Below are 27,938 nucleotides of genomic sequence, written 5' to 3'. Positions count from 1 at the left end.
GGCGTTCGGGTTCCATGTTTGCCTTTTTATGTTTTGTTTTGTTTCGGCGTGCGTGAGCCGAACTACGGTAGCTCTGATTCTCGTTCCAGATGAGATACGTAGGCATAGGATGCGATGTCCTAGCGAGCCCTCTTCCCCTCTTCTCCCACCTGTGTTGTCTTCAGTGTGTGTGTGTGTGGTGTTTGTTTTAGCAACCTTTTTCTATCTTTTGAGCGTGTATCCCGTCGAGTACGACGAATGCGTAGGGGTGATAATACCTTCCCTTCGCATAACCGACTCCCGATCCCATTCTCTTTGGTCGCGAGACCATGCTTTTCCCAGGTTTACTTCGAGCGTTTCCTTTCCCTCTTTTGGGATAAATAACGCACGGTGGCGGCTCTGTGTTGTTTTGTTTTAGCCCGCCGGTTGTTTTTCGCGGATGCGACACTTACCATATTTCGTATTCTACTTAAGTACATCGTACCTTACGATGTTCTATAATTCACTTAAGTGCACTGTACATTACGGTATTCCTTAGTTACTCTATCTCTCATCAATCCGTCCTTTTGGGTGTGACCCTGTAGGTTTTCGCGGCATTGGCAATTATATTAAATCACGTATTTAACATAATAAATAGTGAGCATTATCTAGTAACACATCACTGCTACCTAAGACACGAAAATTTCATGTGATCTGACAAATCCTTTTGTGATAATACTTATGTGTACAATTACCCTTTTGCCATTATGTATATATTGAACACAAGGCATAGATTGTTTCATCCTTGTCCAGTTCAATATTGGGCCAATAGACATTTATCCTGTTACGCAAGATGGGAAAATTCCATCTAGGTCACTCATGTCCCTTAGCATGCTTCGTGGAGTACCCATCAACTGTCTTTATGGTCATCCAGTTACGGACAATGTTTGATCAGCAATAAGGCACTCGACTCTACATCTAGGATCCATAGTGGTTTCAGGTCGAAGGGTGGTATACACCATTATCATCATGAGAATAACTTATGACACTTTGCATAACATTCTATATAGTATTCTCATAGCGGGTCAATCCAGTATAAATATTACTCTTAATATTCATACATATGTTTAAGACTTGATAACTCCTCATCCATGATCCATGAGATGTGATCATCAGTCTATATACATAATAGTCTTAATGCTTTAATGTTATCCCACTTCACAATAAAGCTCGACTATGGATACTTTAAGAATAATGTTCTTATGTTTAATGTGATCTCATGATTAAGTCACACTTGATACATTAAACGGACTGTCTATTCTAGGGATTTTATTAGATAAACATAATAAAGAAAAAGCCTTTTATTATTAATAAATAATTCGCTACAAGTTCCAAAAGTATTGGCCTCTATGGCTTACACCAACAACATAACGACAGGAAACTCAGAGTACGGTCAAGGATATCGATGCTCGGCGTGCACATAAAGTCAGGGGTGTTGTCAGAGATACTCTACACGTCCATCTAAAGCAATCAATTCCCCACCTAAAGTTATAGGTGTTGTCAGAGATGTTTTGCATTTCAAGCTAAAGCAATAACTTCCCCACCTAGAGTCATGGGTGTTGTCGGTGACGCTTTGCACGTCAGGCTAAAGCAATCCATTCCCCACCTAAAGTCAAGGGTTCTTTTAGATACGTTTTGCATGTCCGACTAAAGTAATCAATTCCCCACCTAAATCCAAGGGTGTTGCCTGAGAACTTTTACATGTCCAACTAAAGCAATCAATTTCCCACATGAAATAACAACCTACTCCCCTATATGGAAACTAGTTGATGCTTGATCGTGACTATATTTAGAATATAGTCTATCGGGTACTTGACTGCAGGTGCACAATCTAGTCATTTTAGTTTTAAAAGATATCAAACCCACAGGGACCGATGGTCAAACTAGTGCTACTAACGTCACTATGTTTAGCTAAGGGAATGATTTATAGAAGTTTGGGTGCAGAGAATTAAATCTAAGAGAAATTTAGTTTTTAAGAAAGTATTAATAAGAGGAATGAGTATGCAACGCATTAATCTTCAGGGATTCGATAAATCACCGGTGTTTAGTTCAAATACCAAATATATTTCAGTATAAAATACTTATTTAAAAGACTTTATCTCACACTCTCGTGGTTGTTGATTCAGCCTATAGCTTTAAGTCAGAATGTACGCTCTCGCTGTCCCATTTGAAGTTAAAAATACTTTTTGAAAATAAATAAGTTCTAATTGCTTTTAAAGTGCTCTCGCTGTTTTTAAAATCAATGCCTAGTTTTTACTATCCAGCTCGAGCCTCACGCTTTCGCGATTGTTGGTTCTCACCTTAGTTAATTTCCCACTCTCGTGGAAAAATCGTATTAAATAGCTTCTCACTTTTGTGACAAAGTTAATTAAATTCAAATTAAAAACCACGCTGAAAAGATTGTTCGAGAAAAGGAGTTTTCGCCGATTATTATTAAATCCCATCCAATTAAGTTGTTACATACCGATACCGGTAGTTTAGCCGGACATGTTAAATAGTGCAAACACAGACAAGCATAAATAGATTAACATTGCAGCAAACATAATTATAATAATAACTGGGTAATAATAATAATAATAATTGAATAAAAACCTGGCAATTGAATTAATAGAGTATGTCGAATCTTGGAGTACTTGAGCAGTTCTCCACAGGTCGGTAGGATTCTGCTTCTTCGATACAATTGCTTACTAAATTAAATAAAGTGTAGTAGTTCCCCAGTGTAGGAAACTACTACTTTGGCTAACTGAAAAACGGAAAGGAAAGGGAGAAACGGGAATTCTAAACAGAATGGTAACTGAAATACGGTAAGGAAAACAAAGTTGCTGAAGGAAAATAATGCTCAAAAGCTAAAATGTTGTAGAAAAATAAATTGCAGAGCGAATGTAGACCGTCCTCTTTTTTCCAACCTACGTCCTTTTTATATCCCTCATAGGTCTTTGGCAGTTGAGATAATTAAGGGTGACTGGTTGAGTGAGGAATCCATGGGGAAGTGGTTCTGTTGGAGAAAATTTAGGCACATTTTGAATCCTTCTGCTGTCTGCTTCAAGCGCATATTTTGGCCGTGTGACGCTCGTCATGGGCTTGTGACGTTCGTCACAGGCTGGGCGTGACGGTCGTCATGCTCCTTGTGATGGTCGTCACATCAATATTTTCTGTATTTCTGGTTTTCCTGCTTTTTCTGCTGCTTTCTCATATGTTTCTTCTTCTTTTTCTTCCTTTTCTACATTTTGCTCATTTATGCATGGAGATTGAAATACCTGCAAAAATAACTCGAATACTTGCGGAATAATCGGAATATTAACTAAAGTTGTATGATCTTTGAGTGTAAATTAAGGCAAATATATGATGTATTTTCGCGTTATCACTAGCCACTCCAAATGTCATGGTGGGTTGGCCACACGTCTACCTCTGACCAATTTTTAATCTAGTAGGGGGAAAGGAAACCGACATTTGGTCGTGAACGACCTCAGTGACATCCAATTAACTTTGAGGGAAAACTTCGTAAAGTTTCAAAGATCTGGAGCCATGCATTCAGGATCATACAAATACACCTCAAGCAGGTAACAAAAAGCATTTCATTCCATAAAAAAGTATTTTTACATACTATTCCATTACGAATTACTACAAACAGTACATAAAAAAGGCCCCAAGAGATCTAGTTTATGAGAGAAATAATTTCCCCATCTTCAACGGCTTGATTCGATAGAATTTGCTCCCCATAAAGCGTAAAAGGGTAGTTAAAATGCTCCACTTGCTGCAAAGCATTTTCAAATGACTGTGAAATCGCCTCGGGGTGGAACTCGTACAATCATCTAGCTGGTTCGACAAAGCATTATGAGAATAAAATAACTCTAATATTTTTTAGCAAAACCCAAATTGGTTTGAAACATAGACAAAGCTTGGACCTTCATTGTCATGGTCCTCACCAGATGAGCCACCTGGTTAGAAAGTGAACCAGATAGCTTCAAGAAAGCAGAGTGTTGTTCACCCTAGAGAGAAAAGGTATAAGCATTATTTACTTCGTGTAGGTACCTATCTCACTGAAGTAAAGGTCATGGATGATGTCATTCATCTGTTGCTTTTCAGCATGGTGCCACTCGAACCAAAAATCCTCTTAGTGACCGGATGCACCAAGGGGCCAGAGCAGTAAAGGAATGTCAGGAACACTAAGCCAGGGTACTCAATTCTTCATCCAGAACATGCCCAGATAGCTTATCCAAGTAAGTGCAGTCTATTGGAATAAGATTTATTCATGCCCCTAAAAGGTTTTGATGATAACAAAGTACTTAAAAGACAATAGGGTTTGCTACTGGCTATTCTAGTGTGCATGATCAAAAGACATTAACCTTGATATAAATCAAATTAATCACTCAGCAGAACCATTAAAAGAAATTAAAGTTGGTATGTATCGGAAGGATCAAAATCAAGCTTTCGGACTTTAAAGAGTCTACTCAAGTCTTTCAGATGTTGAACCTAAGCTTACTTGAAATACAAAGATCAACAAAGCTTAGAAGAATGGAATCATTTGAAGCAGGCAAACTACATTATAAATGAATGACTCTACATATTCTAAATAAGTTTCATCAACAATTCTGAAGATACTTCTTCAAAGGATTGTGTCTACATCAAGTTATCAATTCTGAAAGTGTTCATCCATATTAGTTATGATCAGAACTCTGATGAAGGCAAGCTCATAATCTGTCAACTCTAGACTATGAAGTCTTATTCCAACTAGGTTCTAAAGAAATACTTTAGCTTCTGATTACGCTTTATCTAATTATATAAAAAGCCTCTGATTCAGGAGGCTAAGTATAAGGATAATAGTGACTCTGAGCAAGCTTCAACAAACGTCTACAAGAAGTATTTGGTGAGAGGTTATCTAAAGAAGCTCATGTGGCAATGGTACACTGCTTTATGTCAAATCAAGATAAAGTAACATTGTGAGGATCTGATCTCTTCAACTATTCTGAACTCTGCTATGATCCTCTCAATGTCTTTATGCTAGTTGAGTTTTTAACTCACTTTATTATACACCGCTAAAGACCTTTAACGGCTACTTGTACCATTGGTTGTTTCAATCTTCAATGGATCTATTCTCAGTATTTGTTTAAGAAGAAGATTGAAAATAATCAAAGTATCGTTTGTCTCTGACCAAGATGAACGAGGTTGAAGAATCCATGAATGTGGTCACATAGTTGTGATACCAGTTCACAAAATGGAGAGAGAGAGATAGATAGATAGAGAGAGAGAGAGAGAGAGAGAGAGAGAATTTGTATTACATAGAAAACACAAATGAGAGAAACACACACTAAATAGAAAATATAACCATAAGGCTTAAGTATGTGAGAGCAGAGTGAAAATGATCAAAAAGATCATCGGAATAGAAAGACACAACAGAGAAAGAAATATGCGCTTGAAGAGAAGAAGATTGAAAACATCAATATTACACATTTAGGAGCAATCAACTTATATTATGATCAATGGTGTGTAACCTTTGTATATCTTCTTAACCAATAAGCACTTACATAAACATGAGGTTAATATCAGACTCTTTTGTTAAGAGAATCTGAAGATTCTAATTATTGTGCTTGGAGTAAGTATCTTGTTGGGTACTTGTGCATTGATGTCTCATGCTTACAGCCAGAGCAGAAAGTCCTGAACGGATTGTTCAAGCATTAAAGCCTCATGTTTGAGGGTAGAGCAAAGAAGTCTCGATCAGTGTGATTGAGCATTGAAGTCTCATGCTTGTAAGAATAGAAGGAAGTCATGAATGGGTTGTTCATGCAGTGAAGTCTCATGCTTGAGGGAAGAGCAGAAAGTCTCGATCTAGGTTAATTTAGTAGGAAGTCTTGAGCTTATGGCTTAAGCAATTATAATCAGTCCGATTGTAATTAAAAGCTCTTGTGTTGCAAGGGAACTGGACTAGTCTCGATTTGAGAGGAACCAAGATATATTATATGTCTATTTATTTACTTATGCATTTACATTCTGTTGAGAAACAAACACTGATTTCAGACTCTGGTCTAATTCAACCTCTTACTTGTATCAAAATATGAGCTTGACACCTTACGTTATGAAACAGAGTTAAAAAAAGGAAGTAAACCTTTCACTGTTGTTACTCACTTTGGTATCAGACTATGAACGTCGTTCATAATCTAATGTTCCAGAATCATAAGTGAAAAGATATTTTTGGGAATACACAATTCAACCCCTCCTTCTTATGTATTTTTCTAACCTTCATTTAAGGTAAATAAATTTGAGCTGAAGGAGATCAAGAAACTTGTTTCTACTCTAAATCACGTATTTTGTGAGTATGAAAGGATTTTTAATCTTTAAGACTGACTCGTGGAACAAGTGTGCTTGTTGAAGAAATAGAGAAACCTTTTTTACTTTAAGTCATTTTCTTTGTGAGTATGGAAGGATTTCTTAATCCTTAAGACTGACTCGTGGGATAAATGTGCTTGCTACAAGAATCAAGGTTTAATCTTGATTTGCTTGTTTAAAAGGAAGATTGATCAGATTTCCAGATCCTAAAAAGATAGAAAAACCAGAAGAAGCTTTTATTTATGAATATTATCATAGGGATTCTAATAATGAGGAAATGACCTTCCTTTAAAGAGATTTCAACAACTGACAAAGAGTAGCAAGGGACTCTTTGGTAGAAGCTCTAGCTTCAAAGGTTTTTGTTCCAAGAATAGAGTAGATGATCAGAAGATGTGCTACAATTGCAACAAGCCTGATCACTTCTGAAATGATTGTCCTAATATAGCAAAAGGACGTACCATTTAAGGGAAGCCCTATAAAGGAAAGTTTTAGAGCAAGTTCAAGAAAGGTCTCATGGCAACATGGGATGAACTTGATGATGAAGAAGATTCAGACAGAGAAGCTGAAGAAGCCAAACTTGCACTGGTGGCATTTACACTCTCGGATTTAGAGTCCGGGTCAGGTTTTGGCTCTAAATCTAATGAAGAAGATAAGGTATATTGAAACCCATCTTGGTCTGATCTTATTCATAATTTCGTGAGCCTTTGTTAAGATTAGGCAAGGCACATGAAGGCTGTTAAGAAACAACTTGGGCTTCTTAAAGAAGAATTGAAATCTTCTAAAAGAAACTGTTGAGACATTGGTAAGAAATATAGTTGCTGCCTGAGCAGGATATGCCTCTCAAAGACTTCTTAACAATAGATCTTAACAGAACTTTGCTTGAATCCATGATCTATGGAATAAGAAAAAGCAAGAGAGATAGTTTGAGCTTTCATGAAATGTGTGGTTTTCAGAACCTTGGCATGGAAGAATCTTTCAGAACCATCTTCTTGAATTCATGCTTATGACTTATTGATGTTTGATACTAAAGGGATCAAAGTTATGAACCCATTAAAATCAATAATAGAGAAGTCAAAGGTTCTAATAGAACCAGAGACCTCAAGGTCAAAAGTTTTACAGAAGTCAGAACCCGAGATCTCAAAGTTAGTGGTTTTGATGAAACCAGACACTACAATCCAAAAGTCAAAAAGTATAGGGAATTTAGTTCCTAAGAATTTTGGATCCAAGCTTCTGAAATGGTCAGAAGCTAATGTCAATGCTTATCCGTGACAAAATTTCTATAAAAAGAGAAAGTCTGGAGTAAGTTTAGACATTACTCTAAGGCAAGGGCACATTTTAATAAAAAGGCCTAGGGTAACAAACACAAAAGGACCCACAAGATTACGGGTACCAAAATCAGAAATTATGTTTGCTGATATGCTTATAAGTTAGTGCATCTGTCCTAATGTTTGGACAACAGATGACTACTTCCTACAACAAGAGGAACATATATGTTCTTACCCTAACTCTAAAAGAGGAGGATAGTTGAAGTCTAGAGAATAGCAGAAAAAGAGTACTATGGTCACTAGTAATACTTTAAGGTTATGATGAGCGAGGACAAGGTTCAACAACAAGAGTGTTTAAGACTAATTCACATCAATAAGAACATTGTTGGAACCAAAAGATGTTCAGAAGCAACACCAAGGTATGTCTAAACCCCTCTTTTTTTTTAGACGGCTTTTATGAAAGAGATATTATTTACTTTAGTCTATGTATCTATCTCTTTGATGCATAACTATCCTAGATAATATGTTTGCATAAGAATTTTCGGAACAAGTGGAAAATATTACTGTGTATCCTTTTTCGTATTCTTTGTTCATAACCAAGTATTGTGAGCTCAAAAGTTTTGATCAGAGAAGTGTTGTTATTCAAGTAAACTCTTTAATGAGGTATTTTGATTGTTTTACCCTTGTCTTGTAAAGACTTAATTCTTATCTATGAAAGGGTTTCTGATCTTATTTTAAAAGCATGATTCTGAATATAGAGTATCAAAGACTAATGCTAATCAGAAGTAGCTTCATCAAAGTCTTAAACAGACTCTGAAGACATGTAGCCTCTAAAAAATGTCAGGCTTTGAGACTCAGAAAATGAACAAGGATTACTCATAACTTTTTATAAAAATCCACGTGTCTGAAAATTGTTATGCTAGTTATGAAGCTATTTGGGCATAATCTGTAGAGTAGTAATGCTTTACTCCTTGAATTCTCAGTGGCCTCTCTCTCTTGTCATTTCTTACTTTTTTCTTTGTACTTGTTTATCTCTTGTTGGTTTTCCAAACGATTTTCAGAGATTTGTCTTTTCAAAATCTAGTTGTGTTAAATATTTTCTCTCTTGGTTAAGCCTTTTTACTTCTTATTTAAACTGATCTCTCTCTCAGTCTAAGCTTCTCATTATGGGTTTACAACCTGTCTTGTCTCTCAAACATGGTTGACATAGTTGTGCAACCTTGATATGGTTTTCCAAAAGCTCATTTTCGCGCTTCTGTCTTGACCTGAGATGACCTCTAGATCAAACCTTGGCGTGAGAAACCAACGTGAGAACATCAATGAGAGGCTAGCTCTTCTGGAAGAATTGGGAGTCTATGACTGTGATCTTCTGCTTCTCCTTTGCTCGGGCTTAAGAGTGAAATTTCATCAAGTAATCTTCAACCTCCTGAATATAACACTGCCTTTCCGTGAGAGAAAGTGGTTCTTTATTCCTTCTGAACGAGTTCTGAGTGAACTCGTCTCTCTGCAAGGAAAGGTTATAAGTCTAGACGAAGTTTCATTTAACCCAGAGCTAAAGAGTTACTGGTGAAGATCATGTTGGACTTAAGGAATGTACAACTCCATCTCATTCTTCTTCTTCCACCAAACTTCTACAGTCTTTCTAAGTTGCCTTTGTTTGATGTTTTTCTTTTAATTTTTGTAGTCATTTCCTTTTGTTTTCTTTTTTAACTTGCTCTTACAACATTTTTAGTTTCTCTTTTGAGCATAGTTTTTTTTCTTTTTACTTAAGACTTGTATGTTTAGATTTTTGGGTAAATTTGATGTATTTTTTATTAGCCTCTAAATGTATAACCAAAGAAATTTTTATGGTTAATTGGATGTATCAAATGAATCGAATGAAAAATAAATATCAAGTTAAGAGTATTGTGTTTTATTATCTTTCTAAATTTTGGACTTCTTAAATCAGTTTGCAATAAAGGAAATAACCAATGATTAAAAGGATGGTATGCTAATTAGAAAGGGGAAAATAACTTCATTGAACTAAAAGGAATGATTACAAAAAGATGTTTATAACATTAATCCTATAGGTATGCAATCATAGAAAAAGTTTACCCAAATTCAATTCCGCTTCTTCATCTGAATCAAAATGAAATACTTCTTGATATCTCCTAATGGACTTCTTCTTCTTTCTACTAATCTTTTGTTGTGACTTCAGTGCCTGAGAAAGAAAGGTTGAAGGAATTCCTTCAGAGGGTATGAGCTTCTGATCATAAGTTGCATCAGAGACTAGAGAAGCCTCTAAAATAATAAAGTAGTAGAGTGTTCAAAAGTTGTGTTCATATTCAAATAGATGTATGTTGACTGAATGAGGATTTGTGTTTTTGGCCTAAACATGTGCTCTTATAACAAAATTTCAAATGATCAAACATTTTGTGAGTTTAAGATTTTGATTTTTGAAAATCTAAAGGCCAAACACTAATTAAGCATGACATACTGGATCATAATTACTCCTTGGAAATTGAAACGGTGGTGACTTACCAAAAGAAGTAAATGATTTCATTCAGATTCTTTAAAAGAACCTTAATTTGTTTTAAAACTGTCTCTTCTGAAAATTGTGTTAATCTTTTAACTTCCTTCTCTTTCATATTCTTAAACTTGTTTTTAAAATCGTCTTCTGACTCTGAAAAGTTTTTCATCCTTTCATTTTTTTGTATCAGATTCGTTTTTCAATATTTTCAACTTCCTCTAAATTCTGCGCATTTAAACTATTTTAAGCTTTATTTTACTTTTTCTCAATTTTATTGTTCTTCTCTTTATTTTCAAAACTTTTTGATAATGACAAAGGGGGAGAAAATGCATAGAGTATTTTAGAAGATATTAAAGCATCAGAACTTGAACAATACAGTTTCTGCCAAAACAACTTCTGATTTATAAGCTTTATGTTATTTTTATTTTTGAGTAACTTATCTTATTGAGCTTAAATGACTAATTTTAATCAAACAAAGACAAGGATTTAATGAAAATCTTACAAACCTTACCTTAATGAATTATCAATCTGAAGGAAAAGCTTACAAACCTCAACCTAAAGACCCTGATGTTAGAATTTGTTGATTAAAATTATAGGATTAAATTAAGACAAATAAGGAGTTAGGAATAGCTTACAAACCTTGTCTTAATGGACTATCAGACTTAGGGGGAGCTTACAAATATCACCTTAATAGACTGTCTAACTTATGGGGAGCTTACAAACCTCAGCCTCTAATGTTAGACTCTGTTAATTAAATCATCAATCATTATTCTTAAATACATTTATTTGTCATCATCAAAAAGGGGGAGATTGTCATAACAAGATTTTTTCATGGCCCTAAAAGGTTTTGATGATAACAAAGTATTTAAAAAAATAACAGGATTTACTAATGATTATTCTAGTGTGCAGGATCAAAAGACATTAACCTTTATATAAATCAAGTTAATCACTCAGAAGAACCATTAAAGGGAAGTAAAGTTGGTATGTATCTGAAGTATCATAACCAAGTTTTCAGACTCTAGAGAGTCTATTCAAGTCTTTCAGATGATGAACCTAAGCTTACTTGAAATACAAAAATCAGCAAAGCTCTAATGACTGGAATCATTTGAAGCAATCAACCTCTATTATAAAGGAATGGCTTTGCATCCTCTGAACAAGCTTTATCAGCAATTCTAAAGATACTTCTCCAAAGGAATTTATCTATAGCAAGTTATCAACTCTGAAAGTGTTAATCTAGACTAGTGTTAATCAAGACTTTGATGAAGTCAAGCTCAGAACCTGTAAACTCTAGACTCTGAAGTCTCATTCCAACCAGGTTCTTAAGACATACTTTAGCTTCTGATCATGCTTTAACTAATTATATAAAAAGCCTCTGATTCAGGAAGCTAAGTATAAGGATAACAATGACTCTAAGCAAGCTTCCACAAACATTTACAAGAAGTCTCCAGTTAGAAGTTATCTAAAGAATATCATGTGACAATAATACACTACTTTATGTAAAATCAAGATAAAGTAACATTGTCAGGATTTGATCTCTTCAAGTGTTCTAAACTCTTCCGCTCCTCTCAACGTCTTTATGCTAGCTGAGGCTTTAACCCAATCTATTGTACGTTAGCTAAAGACCTTCAACGGATACTTGTGCCATTAGTAGTTTCAATCTTCAACGAATCTATTCTCAGTATCTATTTAAGAAGAACATTGAAAACGTTCAAAGTGTTAGTTGTCTCTGACCAAGAATGAATGAGGTTGAAGAATCCATAATTGTGTTCACATAGTTGTGATACCAGTTCACGAAATGGATTGAGAGAGAGAGAGAGAGAGAGAGAATATGTGTTACATATAAAACACAGATGATAGAAACACACACTAAATAGAAAATATGATCATAAGGGTTAAGTGTGTGATGGCAGAGTGAAAATGATCAAGAAGATCATCAAAACAGAAAAGCACAATAGAGAAGGAAATATGTGCTTGAAGAGAAGAAGATTCAAAAATGCAATCTTCCACACTTAGGAGCAATCAACTTATATTCTGGTCAACAATGTGTAACCTTCGTGTATATGCTTAACCAAGAAGAACTCACATAAACACAAGGTTAATACCAGACTCTTTTGTTAACAAAATCTGAAGACTCTAGCTGATGTGCTCAGAGTAAGTTTATTGTTGGGTGCTTGAGCATTGAAGTCTCATGCTTGCAGGCAGAGCATGTAGTCTTGAACAGGTTGTTCACGCATAGAAGTCTCATGCTTGAAGGCAAAGTAAGGAAGTCTCGATCAATGTGATTAAGCATTAAAGTCTTATGCTTGTGGGCAAAGCAGGAAGTACTGAACATGTTGTTTAGGCAATGAAATCTCATGATTGAGGGTAGAGAAGGATGTCTCGATCTAGGTTGATAGAGCAGGACGTCTTGAGTTGTTGGCTTAAGCAATTGTAATTAGTCTGATTATAGTTAAAATATCTTGTGTTGTAAGGGGAATGGACTACTCTCGGTTTGAGAGGAGCCAATATATATTGTGTATCTACTTATTTACTTCTGCATTTATATTCTGATGTGCAACAAACTCTGAAGTCAGAATTTGATCTGATTCAACCTCTTACTTGTATTAGAATTTGAGGTTGTTACTATGGTATCTGACTCTAAACGTGGTTCAGAATCTGATTTTCCAGAATCATAAGTGAAAAGAGATTTTTGGTAATACACAACTCAACCCCACTTTCTTGTGTATTTATTCACTTTCATATTCCTTGTTAAAAAGAGTAGGTTGGCGATCCCTAACAGAATGTGAGACATATCACCTCAGTATAGGGTGGGCAGCCGGACCAGAGACATTCGGTAAAGTCAACAAGTTCTCTGTAGCGACATTATTCCTGGCCAATTGTACTCTTCACCTTATAAGCTGGAATTTCTCTTCATTATCCATATATTATGTATACAGTTATTAAGGCTAGCACGTCAGACATATAAAGATTTAAAATATATAAATCCTCAAAAGTCTCAAAGCTTACAAAATATGGTTTTTCTCTCTTCTGAGAGCGGTCTCTTATCAGAAATTGGATATCAATAAGACTCTTTAAGCATTTCATTTAGACCTCCTCTATAGGAACACCTCATTTTTTATACCCCATATTATTGATAAACTCCATTAATCGGCCCTTGTGATACCGAGGCTCGTTAAGGAGATCCTTTTCATTGTTTACATAAAGAGGATTTTGTAGCAGAAAGTGACCCTCATTCCAATACTTTGAGAACAAGCCAACATATCTGACATCCATTCCACTGTCGACATCACAAATTGCAACATGAGCTTCAAGGCTAATGGGGGTTACCAAAAAGAACCGGTCCTATAAGGACAGAAGTTCCGAAATAGGTCCAAAATGGTTAGTAGTCGACTAGAAGTAGAGTAATCCTTTATGCCTAGCTCGGGATGTCGGCTCACAACGGCATATGAATATATGAAAGAAAAGAACCACATAAGGTTCTCCATTTAAACGTTCACACCAATACTGGTATACTTTCATGTATGCCCAATATTTGATCTTATCAAACGATTACGCATATAAGGTATCAGATATCATGGAGACAGTTCTCTATGTCTGTCATTTTTAGAGCATAATGCACTTCATTTTAGATATTCTTTCATACTCACACTTATTCATTCATCCACCCCATTTCCACCATACCTCAAGTTTTCTCCATCGCACTAGAGCTTATGTCCATTTGATATACACATGTCTTTGGTTCATGCACGAAACATTGGTGTCGTTTGTGGGAATTAACTTATGATTCTTGCATATCTCCATGAAGAACCACAATTCCAAATCGTCGATTTCTTGTCTCTATGAACACCGTTATTCTCTATATCAAATCATAAATATCTTCCTCGCACATGTCATCGATCTGATTCTTGTTACCATGGTAGCATCGAAAACCACTCGTTCGACCATCGCGCGCAGTGCCTTTGTCGCGCCAACAGTTGTAATAAGCATTCCAAATCTAGTAAGGGATGTTCCACTTCTTCTACCAACTGACGATACTCTAGTCCTAGTTATTTATGCTAAAATTCCAACACTATAAAATGTGGCACCTTCAACAGTTGGACAAGGGACCTTCCAATTTCTCCCAACATATCAACCATCTTTACATTTGCTCCAATGTTAACTTCAAAGCATCATTGATCACAATCTGTAATTCATGGACATGAAATGCTCTACAATCAGCAACTAATTTAGGCATGCAAGAGGAAAACGATATGTTGAACAACGTATACAACTTAACACTTCCTTGCTGAAAGGATATTTTGCATTGAAGAGAACATGCAGTTCACTTCCACAAGTGATAATTTTGTGCCTATGAGCCCTTCATGCGGAGAGCGGAGAAGTGTCTAAAGCATATCCTCGTAAACATTGTTTCACCACTCAGGGTGTCCTCTAGGTCACCAATCCATAATCATCATCAACAATATCTAACGTCCCTTGACCTAACCACACAATTGAGTTATCTTTTATCGCGTCCTGGGCTCCATGACAAAAATTGTTCTTTTAAAAGTCTTGCCAACATATAAAGAGAAACAAGTGTAAGGAAAAATACAGAGTAGTAGAAATAAAAAGTCATATATGCCAAAAGATTTTTTAAGGGTCAAAAACCCTAACATCTTCCTAGAGTAGAAATTGCTACCTAATGTCCAACCATCGGTGGTGAATTTCTCCTTAAAAATCCCCTTTCTTCAAACACCCTAGCGAAGTAGACAAATGAAATAGGAAAGAAACACTTTGTGGGTCACCTTGAAAGAGATGAATTCAAAAGATTGTTTGTTAAAGATTAATTCATAAGAGGTGGTGAAAATAATAAGCAATTGAAGGATGTTATCGAAGATTAAAGAAATTGTAAACACAGCAGAAGAGTCCTCAAGGAATAGGCTCATGCGTCAAAGTTTCCTATTCAAATGTTGTTAATCACAAAGAATCTATTTAATATGCATTTTCTCAATTTTCCTAGTGTCCTATCGAAACCCTTCCTTTTCCTTCTACCGTAAGCTGAATAAAGACATGTACGTCCAAACTAGGCATGGAAATCTAAACATGGATGAACTCGGTCGCCCCTGCCCCTTTTTTAATGGAGAAAACCCGATTTAGTTGGGGATGGGGTGAGTGCGGGGGAAACCCAATTTTTAATTGCGTGGGCAGGGGTGGGGAAGAGGATGTACCAGCCCCACACTTAACCTCATTCCTCCCCCTACTGTTAAACTTAATTTATTACCGTTATTTTTTAAAAGTTGATTATGCATTTATCCTTGTTAATCTTAAGATATCAAATTTATTATAATTATTATTCATTTTAAAAAATGAAGATTAAATGAAAATGATCAAATATTAGATTGTTCTTAAAATAAATAATCATTTAGTTTAATTATTGATTTTGGGAGAAAAATGTGCATTTTTAAAAAATTACAATTTATGCGGGTGAAGGCGAAGTGGGTGTGGGAAACCCGTTCCCGGCTGGGGATCGGGATGGTTGGTCAATTGAATCTCATGGAGAGGGTTCTAACTGCCCTCTTATATAAAACACAATGTGCATCATTTCAGATATTCTCTCATCCACACACTCAAAATACTTTCTCATTCATTTATTAATTTGGGCGTTAGAGTGTTAACCATGTAGATCCACCCCTACTCAATCGTACCATAAGTTTACTCCACCATATCGGAGCTCAAGTTCATTTGATCTACATTTATCTATGGTTCCTACACAGAATAATATACATGGTGATTTTGAAGTTTATAAAGCTTGGTATATAAAATTTGTATTGTAAATTTAAAATGTATGGTACATACTTGATCTAAGTTGATCTTTAATTTCAAGTGTTAATGATAATAGTGATGACGAACTCAAATGTGACGTTTTTTTTGTATATTATGTTTGACAATGGGACGTGTTTGCAAACATTATGACAAAGAAGTTAATGATAATCATGAGTGTAAAGTTTATTATTTAAAATAGTGTTTATCTGAGTCAAATCCATTCATTTAATATTATATTCAAAAATGATAGTTTATAGGCCCTAAAACCTTCCCTAAAAAAATTACTCATGTGTCATGAAATTTTGTGATTTTTCACATAATAGTGGGGGGGGGGGGGGGGGAGCCAACTTGGATCTTATGTGTCTTAAGGGTGAATTTAGTTTAAAATTCTTATATTTTGATTTTAAAATCATGGTTTTTTTCTTGTTATAGTCCATATCAGAAGTAGTATCTATTTTGAAAGAAATGGTTATTCGCGTACATCCTACAATTTCACAAACAAAGTGGAAATCAATTGCATCATGTTTCATTTGATAATGAAAAAATAAATAAAAATATTAGCCCATTATGTTGGGTATAGTAATGTAATTGTTGTTGGAAGTTAGACACCAATCTACATGACAATTTTGACTATTTTTTACGGAACTTTTAAGTAAGCGTTATCTTTACTCATTCAACACACAAAATAACACATTTTAACGGATCATTATATTATATACTCATAAAGATAGGGAAATTTCATTTTCATCCTTATGTGTTCTCATCCACCACTGTAAAAATTATCAAATGCCTTTAGCGTCCGTAGATCCGGATGCACCCTTTTTCACACTCATCTTAGTGAAAGTGTTGAGAAATCCTTGTTTTGTTTAAATTTGGTTCGGAGATGCATCTTCGTAACCCCGCTTAGTTCATTAGTTTGTGAGCTTTCTGGAGATGCATTTTTAGAATGTACTATGCTGGTTCAAAACAGAAACAGGCAGAAACCATGGAAAAATGGAAAACCAACATAAATTAACATCAAAATAAAAATTACGTAGTTAAACATTACATAAATTTAACATTGCATGTTATTTAAAACGGGTGGATCAGGATGTTGCAACATCCTTTTAATATCTTCAGCTGATCTTTGAATTGTCGCATTCACTATAATTAGACCCTTTGTTAAGTAATGGTAAAGCTACTCCACGTAACCTTAAAATCATCATTTGTCTTCACTTCAAGCATGGTGAACTGTATCTTCCCTTCGTTATCAATGGAGGGTGAACGGTACACGAGCTTGATAACTCTCTAATTTCCAAGATATCGCAACAGAGTATTTAGTTTGGATTTCAAATCAACGAGAAGTATGTCCTCGGAGACCCTAAACTGAAGTGGGGGATTTACGCCATTGAAATACACAAATGCAAGATGGGAATAGAGATTCATTCTAATTTTTGTAAAGAAAATGGAATGAGATACCCTATTTATAGAAGGTATAGAGCAATAAGGACCTTACAAACTCTATCCTATCTCCAGGAAAGACTTCAGAGATGCATTTCTGGATCCATCTTTTTTTTCAAAAAGTAAGGGTTTATCCGTAGATGCACATCCGGATTGGTCCCTGTTTTGTTTTGCTTTTAATAATTAAACGGTGTATCCAGAGATGCATCTCTGGATCCTCCTAGAAACTATGCAAAACATAACCAATTGATTATGAAAAGCCAATTTTCAAAACACAAAAAATACCCAAAAAATATCATCCATTTTTATAATATTATGCAGTGCGTTGCATATAAAAAATGTGTTACATTGTTAGATTACCACTAAAATGCATCAAAACATATTGCATTGACTAAATTTATTGGTGGTCTATTCTTCGGTCTTTCCTTATTTGGTTCTCTTTCAATGTTACTCAACTTGGTGAACTCTTCCATACTTTCTAAAAAGTGATTCGGCCAAGTTTCAACATCTAGTGTAAAACATGTTGTCCACTATAGTCATGTCTTTGGTATAGGACATCCCAGTTTCAAACAAACATGAACAAAATGTTGTGTTTTTATAGTGAACCTATACACATGATGCGTTCAGATGGATTTGGATGTGGCTTACTCCGAAGTGGAAAGAATGTTTCCGAGAAACAATATCGTGATAAAGCAATAAACACCTTATCATAACCATTTGCAATAAGATGTCTCATTTCTGGGAAGCACATCCATTTGTCAAACGGATCCGGACCACTCAGGCAAGGAACTAGAGCATTGAGAATTACAACTATTTTGCTTTGTTCTCATATATCTTTGTGCATGATTTCTTACACGTTAGTGATTCACCCCAGGTGTTTGAATATTTGAGGGACCAAGAACATCACCACTACCTGCATGAGATTGCCTAAGATATTCAGACAAATCTGCGTAGTCCTGTGTATGCAATGAAGTGCTACCGCCATAGCTAAGTTCGTGACCCATGCCAGAGTAGTCGGGTTGTGTTTGAGTTATTGGTGTGAATAATGTGTCGAGGAAAGGTTGAAATGATTGTTATGGTGTTTGGTAGCCATATGGTTGTTGCATGTTTTGGTTTTGTAATGTTTGGGCTTCTTGGTTATAGTAGGAGGAGAGACGGTTGGTGTTAAATGATCGCTAAGTATTTTGGCTAAGGAGGATATGGTAGGGTGATGTGATGGGTACATAGTGATGTTAGGTGTCTTGATGATGATCTACTTGTTGGTGGTGGTACGGGGTATACTCTTGGTATTGTAGTTGGGTGTTTGGCATGTTAGGGTCATAGGTTTGTGTGTGTGGATCAAAATTTTTGATGGATAGGGGGTTGTGAGCAACCGATCTGACAATGTTGTTAGGGGTTAGATATTGAACCTTCTTGTGTGTAAGTTACCTGACGTGGGTCGTATATGTACATATCCTCGGCGAGGAACTCAAATCGAATCGATTTGTACCAAGCCATATAATTACGAGTTGGTTTTTCTTCGGTTGGCATCACAGCGTCAGTTAAGACATAGTCTTGTCGATGCTTCCATTTTCGACACTCAGATCTAGCGAAGCTTTGCCAAGGGTTAAAGTTCCATTGGTCGTTAACTTTTCGTAGATGCCATTCTCCTAGGTTTGTTGGGGGATTTGGGATGTGTTGAAGCATACCGAACTGCAATTTAACACGATCACTATGGTGCATCTCCACAATGGTGAATCTTATGATCGGTGTGCATGTCGTCCAAACAACTGCGTCTTATTCATTGATTTTATGGTCATGATCCAAGTTTAAATATGGACGCCAAATGAACTGAAATCTGAAAATATATTAGATTATAAATGGGTGATATTAAAAAATAAATTATTACGAATTAATTAGGTTCATGACAATACATCTGTTGGTCGAAGGTGATCCAAGAGATTGTGATACTGGGTAATACAGTGTCTAGGACATTTGTTGTAACTCATACCACGTGCCAACCATCTGCACCATAAAAGTAGATATATTATTTAGAGATAACAATCGGTAAACTAAGTAAATATAGTCAATTGTTAGAACTTACTTTTGTGCGTACGAGAATGTGAACGGGTTGTGGTTGCGGGCGCTAGGGACGGTAGTCTGGACCAACCCCATGCTTGGAGCAAAACATCACATCCAGAAAATATATATGTGTATTTTTGTGCTAGGGATGGTAGTCTAGCACACACGCGGTTACAATCTTTGAAAGTGATGAAAGAGGAAACTATCAAAGCTAGCATACACTCGGTTACAATCTTTGACTGTCATAGGCAAAATTTCAGTGTACATGAAACAATGGACCACAATGAGGGGAGGCCAAATTTATCCTATGATGTTAGACTAAACAGAAGTTGATGCGACTGTGGAAAGTTCCAGGTCTTCCGTATTCCTTGCTCCCATGTCATTGCGGCATGCACACATACTCACCAGGATGCTTACAGCGATCTATCTGATGTTTACAAGGCCATTATCGTCATGGATGTCTATAACGAAAGCTTCTCAGTGCTAGCAGTGGAGGAATATTGCCCTCCATATCAAGGGGACATAGTTTGACACAATGATGAGATGCGAAGAAAGAAAAAAGGACGGTCAAAGAGCACGCGTATAAGAACAGAAATGGATATGACTAATAAAATGATAAGATTATGTAGTATATGTCGTCAACCCGGACACAATAAGAAAAAATGTCTCAATCTAGGAGCAACCTTTGCATCATAATTTAGTACCTCTTTTCAATTTTTGTAACATTTGATTTTGATATATTAATAACTTTTTGTTACAACAAGGTTAACAACAAACATCACTCCAACTTAAACACACTTAAAACCGAACAGGTCTGAATAAACAACACAAACAACAAATATCAAAACAGATGAAAATACTTAACCACAACATTTAAAAACAACATTTTTAACTGATTACAACAATCAAACTGATGTCATCTAGGCCAAACATCACTTCCCTAACATCCTTATCATTTTTTACTCGCACCCAACCACGTACGGCATCGAATCTCTCAATACTTCTAATTTTTTCGCCTTCAGGTATGTTTTTGTCTAACCAATGAACCAACACCCTCTTTAGTTGCTCGAAACGACAGATATTCCAAAACATCATCTCTATCGGAGGCTTGTATCTCGAATAAATCATGTTTCCGTAGCGGCGACGAAGACGAAACATGTTTGTAATATAATGAAAAGAGATGTGAAAAATTAATCATCCAACACGTCTATTTATACAAAAAAAAATCACAATACACGGAGGCGCCAAAAATTGGCGCCTCTTCTCACTTTATACACATGGGTGCCAATTGGATTGGCAGCACCATGTACTGAAGCCAATTAAATGAGATTCAACCACTTTCAAAATGCATTTGTGGCACATCAAAGGAATTGGTGTAGAGAGAAGAACAACAACTTCATCAAAGGAATTACCATGTAAATTTGCCAAAACCAAGAACCATTTCTTGCACCAAGTGTATCTAAGTCGAATAAGCATCCTAGCAATTCCAAGCAACCAAAGCTAAGATCGTGAAATCCAATGCCAAACCATGTGAACCTACATAACGCGCATAGTAGAGGATTACAAAACCATTCAACCTACAATTTCTTAACATAAAAGCCAATTACAACCCTATTTTTTTCTAACACAAAATCACAGTGAAACCAACTTGTACACACTCATTAACAAAACAAATAATTTATGCATAAGTATAAACAAAATAACCAATTAACATAACTTCCATAACTCAAAAACCATCCACCGAATTTCCAACCAACAGAAACTGAACCAAAAGGCTAACAGAATTTCTAATAACCAATTTTTCATCTGAATTTCTAACAGCTCCTAACTGAATAACAAAATCCTAACCTTCTCCAACTTCTCCGAACAACAATCTCTAACCTTCAACCCTTAAAAGAAACTAACCCCACCCTCTACAAACCATCTTCGACTGAACCTCACCTTCCATAAAAAACTCCCACTTCCAACTGATAAAGTTGAACAACTACTAACCCTTGCGAGCCCGATAACAGAACCAAACAGAACTTTCACTAACCATTCTCACACTGAGGCAACTAAGGATATTCTCAACAAGAAACTTTATAGCAGAAATAGAAACAGAAAAAAAAATACGATTAGAGGAAGAAAAGGATTGAAGCATCACCTGAAAAACACGTCGGAATTTTGAAGCCGGTACGAGTTGGAGATCACTCTTCAAGCCTCATCACGCACCCCTGGAGTCAACAAATCCTTCGAGACTTCGAATCGGTAAATTTCACTGTTTCGCATCGATTTCACTTTCGTTGATTCCGTGTATACACGAAGATGAACTGAGCTTCGAGTCAGTTTGATTCGATTTTGAAGATTGATTTTTGAACCATCGAAACACGTTTAAATCGGTGTGTCGCGACTTGTTTCGCTCTTGGTGAATCTCCTTCACTAAGCACTGCCTTAGAGTTTTGGAAAAAGATACACATGAGTTTGAAAGTTCTTGATGAACTGCTGAGATGAGAAGTTTTCGGTGAAATCTTGATTATTCGGTGGTGGTTCGATTTTGGCATTGGATTAAGAGTCGATTTTGATGAACTGCCTCTTTAAAATTAAGAGTCGGCGTCAATTGATCTGACACCTACATCTTAATTTTGTTTTTTTAAAACTGGAGCAGTTTGAAAAATAATTTAAAAAGTAGATTATTTTGAATTTTTTTTTGAAAAAGATAGGGTATTTGAATAAAAAAAACACATTTCTTAAGTAATTTAGGGTTACATTAAAAAATATATCTTCTGATATACCCAAATAATTTATAAAAGTAGGATACATTTCAAAAATACATATTCATAAAAAAAAATCGTCGGTAGGACAATTTGACTGCATCCAAAGATAAAGGACAATTTTAAATTCAGGAGTATAGTATGCACATATAAAGGTAGGAAGAACAACCCTCCAAAGACTGGGCATAAAAAATAGGCTTAAAAGCTCATTTCATCACCCAAATCATTTCTTGTTTCATAAGATCTTTTCAAAACTTTTATTAGAAAAGTAATACTTTGATTTAAGTTCGATTTTCATCAAAAGAAAAATCATACAAAAGATAATGGAACGAAAACTCCATAAGCTCATTTTGTCACTCAAATCATTTTTGGTTTGACAACATTATCCAAAACTTTTATTAGGAATGTAACACTTTATTATAACTGATAGTTGTTTAAAAAATTTATAAACAGATAATAAAAAAAAATCTCTGAATCTTGTGCATAAATTTGAATAGAAAAACTATGACATCCAAAATCTCATTTTCTCAAGTAAAACCGAATACAAATAATAAAATTGTAACATGCATTTAGAAGAAAAAATCATTACAATATTTCTTCTCAAGCGAAAACTTGTAGCAACGTTTTGCTAATCAAAGTATACCAAAAATATTGGTAATAATCAAGCACAAGCTTTAAGTATCTAGGAAGGAGACCTAAACTTGAAGTACCAATAAATCACACCACCACCACTGACTATATAACACCATCTCTCCAAAAGGAGAGGGACAAAAAGGGGCAAGAGACTCAATAAATTCAGACTAAAATAAAACTAAGGGGAGGAAAATGAATTAAGGACCATGAAAAACCACATGAAATTGAGAACTCTTTTTTCATCAGGCGCTAGGACCCCAAAGCAACTTTCAGTAGCATCATACTCTGAATAAATAAACTACTGCTGCTTGCACTCTGGTGGTCTTTCACCCTGCTGACCATCGCCAAGCTGCGCAATTCCGCTCTTCTGAAAACACATAACCAAGATGGAAATTAGGAAAAATGTATTGTCTACACCTGATTGCATAAAAAAGTGGTTTGTTTTGAACTCTAATATGCTACTGTATTGTAAGCTAGTGTTTTTGTGCCGCCAATTGACAGCACTTTGTACTAAATAGTGTATACCAACACTCTTTTTGACAATATTTTCAATACTCAACAGCCTACGTGGGTGTGCCAAATAAATACATTAGTGGAGAAAGTGTCAAATAGAGTGTTGTTGCTAGCACTTCTCTTGTTAGAGATACACCATCAAGCAAACAAATAAATAAAAAATAAAACCTAATATGATTTCATTAAGATCACAAAGTTAAAATGGCTTTACCTTACTAGCAGATGACTGCAGCAACATTCCAAAGGAAATTAACAAAGGACACAAAAAAACAATTGAGTTAATTCAAGTTCAAACATTAAATAAAAGACAACCCAACATTTCAGCAACTCAATCAAGATTATACCTTCTTTTTAGTCTTAGTCTCTTCCTCTTCTTCATCATCATCATCTTCGTCCTCATCCTCCTCTTCATCATCCTCCTCAGCATCATCGTCCTCATCCTCATCTTCATCATCCAGGTCTCCAAACTCCTCTCCCTGAGCAGCCTCCCCAGTAAACCACGACACAGCATGGGGGATGATCTTATCTCTTATTGTTGACCTGCATAAGCATCAAAACTCAATTAAGGATAGATTCAAGATTACAAATGCACATATACATCATGAGTGAACAAACTATGAGAGCATGATAAAGTTGGACCCTAGCTTCGATAAAAGTAAAGGCAAATAGGCATGCTTACCCAATGTCATAGTCTTGTTCCATCTGATTCTGAAGTTCCTCAGCCTGTTAAAAATTCAATTAAATAGTTTAAGCAATAGTATATAGTTTCAGATTTATATGTAGCCTTGAGTTTATATAGGTGCCATACCATATCTTCATCAATGTCTTCATCATCTTCAGGGACTTCTGGTGGATTGAAAAAGTTAAAGAAACTTTCACAGGTTTCAGTTTTGGTAATTGGTTTAGCATTCTTTGCACCCTTCTTGGGCTTTTTCTTCAAAACCTTTTGGGTCAGGCATTTTCCTGGAAGCCACTGAATTTCAGTCCTGCAAAACCCAAAATGCAGCCAATAATAAGCCTTACAACAAACTATGGAAAACTAGCAGTACAATAGCATAGGTAAAAAAGACCAGCTTACCCAATAGCCTTCTCCAGTATAGGCTCATCCTCATCAACCATATGATAGATTTTGGTCAACACCGAGTTTGAAAAATAGGGATTGGAATCGAAGAAAAACTCAAGTTTGAATCCTTTAGGTTCTTCGATCCTTGTCCACTTGATATCTTTGAGAAACTTGAGAGCGCCTTCATCGCGCTCTGTAATCTAGTTTGTAAAGAAGCAGGAAAACATCATGACAAAAGTAATCATGACTAAAAAACTTCATGCAATTAAGAAGTTAAATACTCAACACTTTTTGAACTTACTTCTTCACCTAAGACATCATTGTTTTTCATAGCATTAAGCCAAAATGAAGGCACTCCTTTCTCTGCATAAGTCACAAGAAAATTGCTGAGATAAAAGACCTACAACAATAGTTTCAACAGTGTAAGACATAAGTTCCTAGTCACCACCTTTATCCTCTTCTGCAACAGCAGTTTCAACTGCTACCCCTTCCACTTCAGCAACACCATTCACAATATCATAACGCTGCATCCAAATTATAAATAAATCCAGCGATTAAAGATATTACATCAAATATTCACACAAATATACACACAAATAAGTCAGATTGAATAATTTTAAAATCAAATAGTAGGAAAATTAATCATGATTAAATTAAACAGAGTAACCATGAATATACAATGAAAAAAATCTGTAGGATACCTTAGTGTACAATGGTTGATACAAAATTTGGTATTTGGCTTCAAGAGCAGCTCTCTCTTCCAAAAACTTTGCCTCCAATTCATCATGTTCACCCTGTACAGTCAAAAACAAAACTCATCTTAGGAAAATTAGATACAAACAACAAGAGCAACTGACAGATCCACGTGACATATCATAGAGAGAAAACTCAAATGTTAACTCAGAATTGAAAATAAAAACAATTTTTACCCAAACAAGATAAGATAATAATAGATTAATAAAACAATAATAATGGAATAGTCTTGCCCCAGCCTAAATAGAATTCCAAGTGTATAATGTTAAGATTGGAATAAATACAAGGTTCGGAAATCAGTTATCCCTAATGAATGATAATTTCTTCTAATTAGTCAATTAAGGTGGTACATTTTATCCAACATAATGATTTCACTAAGCAGAGGAGATTCTCGGCTTAACAGTTAAAGACAATGCATTGTGCGTGGAGGATCTCTGATGCACCCCAACTTGCACAAACTCCATACGATAAATCCAACAAGCAATGAATTTGCCAAATGAACTTCAAATCACAAACTCTATACTCAAATCAAGTTAACTTGGTGTTGTCATTATCCAAGAAAATGAAGAAAACAAATCTTGGAAACAAAGAAAAAGTATACAACTAACTGATTAATAATACACATAAGGGGGTGAAGTTAAACAATTAAGCATCAAACAACACACATTAACCATTAAAAACCTGCATCAGATCAAAATTATAAGAAAAAAATAGGGGAAAATATACCTGAATCTCTCTGAGAACCTCCACACGCTTCCTGACAACAGGAGACAGACTCTCCAGAACATCAGAGTGTTGCCCAGCAAGACTCTGTATCTTACTCTACACATATTCAATTGAACAAAACAAAAACTAAATAAATAATACTTAATCAAATCATCAAAGCATAAACCCAACACAAAAATAAAAAATTAGGGTTAGAATAAAGCAAAACCTTACAAAAAAATAATACAAAAACCAATAGGGTTTATAATTGGGAAAAAGAGTAAGAAACATGCAAACCTTGAGAGCGTTGACCAGGTCAGCCCGATCCTCTTCATTGAGAGCTACAAAGAAAAATCAAAACTGAATTCAAGAAACTGCATAAAAAAGACATGAAAGAAATTAGGGGAAAACACAAGTGTTGAGAAGATGCGTACCGGAACTGAGATCTGAGATGTTGAAAGCTTCCTTGTTGTTCGTCATTGAGAAGTGAGAAATGGAGGAAGAAGAAGATGACAGCAAAAAAGCAAAACCTAGCCGGAAGAAGGGGAGGGTTTTGATTGATTGTACTGTCTGGAACTGGCTCTCTAATCCTCTATGTTCGCTGTGCTTTTAAAAGCCCTTCTCCCTCTCTTCCCTATTTATTGATTTTTTAATTATCATTACTAGGGTTTCCTTCTTCTTTTTATTTCTATTTATTTTTCCAACCAAAAAATATATATATAATTTAGGTATAGTTGTAATTAGTAATTAATTAAAATTATTATTATTATTGAGTTTCTTTATTTTATCTTATTTTTATTTTCCAAACAAAATTTTATATCTAGTTTTAGTAAAAAAAAAAAAAATTTAAGTGGTGTGTCCTCATTCCGTAACAAAAAGAATGAGTTATTTCACCATATTTTCGGAAATAGTAATGGGTTAACTATTCACTCCTGCATATTCTCAATAGCATTTGCTATTTTCAAAAGGCCTAGAATCTTAGTCCAAGACTAATATAAATATCTCAATGATATAGTTAAGAGAGACAATTTCATTCTTACGTGGAAAACCACATACAAGAGCTTATCACCCCTTACATGAAAGGAGTATTAATCGATCTTGGTAGCTCAGCGAACGTCTTGTTTTAGAGCGTCTTCCAAAGGCTCCAACTCGACCCCAACAGCATCAGAGCATTCAAAAGTTATTTGATTGGCCTTTTAGGCGAACATGTACATGTAAAAAGCCACATAATGCTTAAAATGATGTTCGTCTCAAAGGCGAGTGCTATAACAATTGAAGTAAAGTATCTCGTGGTATATGCATTATGCCCTTACAACATCAACATAGGGAGACATACCCTTAACTTACTAGAGGCAGCTTTGTCCATGTTTCACTTAAGCCTTAAATACCTAATCACAAAAGTATTAAAACCTTTATTAAAAACCTTGAAACACAAGCAAAACAGTTAGCCAATCAGTTATCATATCTCCTGAGTAATTTATTGAATGAAAATATGAATAATAATTTGAAGGATCAATGTAGTGTTGTTCTTGTGAATAAAAGAATTATTGTCAATGCCAAAAAAAGAAGGACATGAAGGACTAGAGGAAAGATAATTTTAGGGTGAAACTTGCAAAAATGAGCAAAGAAACCTGCCTAATAAAAAAATTGATCCTAACGTAATGGTATTATTTGTTTCCATAGGTAATATGAATGTTGTAAATGGACTTATTGATTTAGGTATGAGTGTGAATATAATATCATTATCAGTGGTAGAAGAATTGAGTATTTGTAAATAGAGCCATATGCATCAACATTGCAAATGGCAGACAAAACATGCAAGACATCGGTGAGAGCAATCAAATATGTATTAATACATATTGATAAGTTCATATTATTTATTTCCATAGGTAATATGAAGGTTATAATTACACTTATTGATTTAGGTGCGAGTGTTAATATAATATCATTATCAATGGTAGAAAGAATTGGGTATCTGCAAATAGATTCATCTGCATCAACATTGTAAATGGCATACAAAACATGCAAGATATTAGTGAGAACAATCAAATATGTACTAATACACATTAACAAGTTCATATTTTTTTTGTAGACTTTGTGATACT

The 27,938-nt window shown here is 35.2% G+C and overlaps 1 protein-coding gene across 1 annotated transcript; it reads right to left on the bottom strand.

The window, feature by feature from the left end:
• Positions 1–22,714: 22,714 nt before the first annotated feature.
• LOC127136475 (nucleosome assembly protein 1;3) lies at positions 22,715–26,492 on the bottom strand. Its single transcript, XM_051063026.1, has 12 exons — positions 26,268–26,492; positions 26,131–26,174; positions 25,855–25,950; positions 25,077–25,169; positions 24,824–24,899; positions 24,677–24,738; positions 24,391–24,575; positions 24,121–24,298; positions 23,992–24,035; positions 23,657–23,852; positions 23,524–23,538; positions 22,715–23,166 (listed from the first exon to the last, which is right to left on the bottom strand). Exons 1-12 carry the CDS (start codon positions 26,311–26,313, stop codon positions 23,098–23,100), a joined length of 1,104 nt encoding a protein of 367 aa, XP_050918983.1. The 5' UTR covers positions 26,314–26,492; the 3' UTR covers positions 22,715–23,097.
• Positions 26,493–27,938: the final 1,446 nt, after the last annotated feature.

The sequence above is a fragment of the Lathyrus oleraceus genome, chromosome 1 (assembly GCF_024323335.1).
Source record: "Lathyrus oleraceus cultivar Zhongwan6 chromosome 1, CAAS_Psat_ZW6_1.0, whole genome shotgun sequence".
In the NCBI taxonomy this organism is placed as follows: domain Eukaryota; kingdom Viridiplantae; phylum Streptophyta; class Magnoliopsida; order Fabales; family Fabaceae; genus Lathyrus; species Lathyrus oleraceus.
This window is presented reverse-complemented; position numbering and strand designations above follow the sequence as displayed.

What these genes read in the sequence shown, in the direction of transcription:
- LOC127136475 (XM_051063026.1), bottom strand. Translation starts at nt 26,313, where the DNA reads ATGACGAACAACAAGGAAGCTTTCAACATCTCAGATCTCAGTTCCG. An exon ending in ACCTGGTCAACGCTCTCAAG is followed by an intron (nt 25,951 to 26,130) that starts GTTTGCATGTTT and finishes GAATATGTGTAG; the next exon opens with AGTAAGATACAGAGTCTTGC. An exon ending in GAACAAGACTATGACATTGG is followed by an intron (nt 23,853 to 23,991) that starts GTAAGCATGCCT and finishes ATGCTTATGCAG; the next exon opens with GTCAACAATAAGAGATAAGA.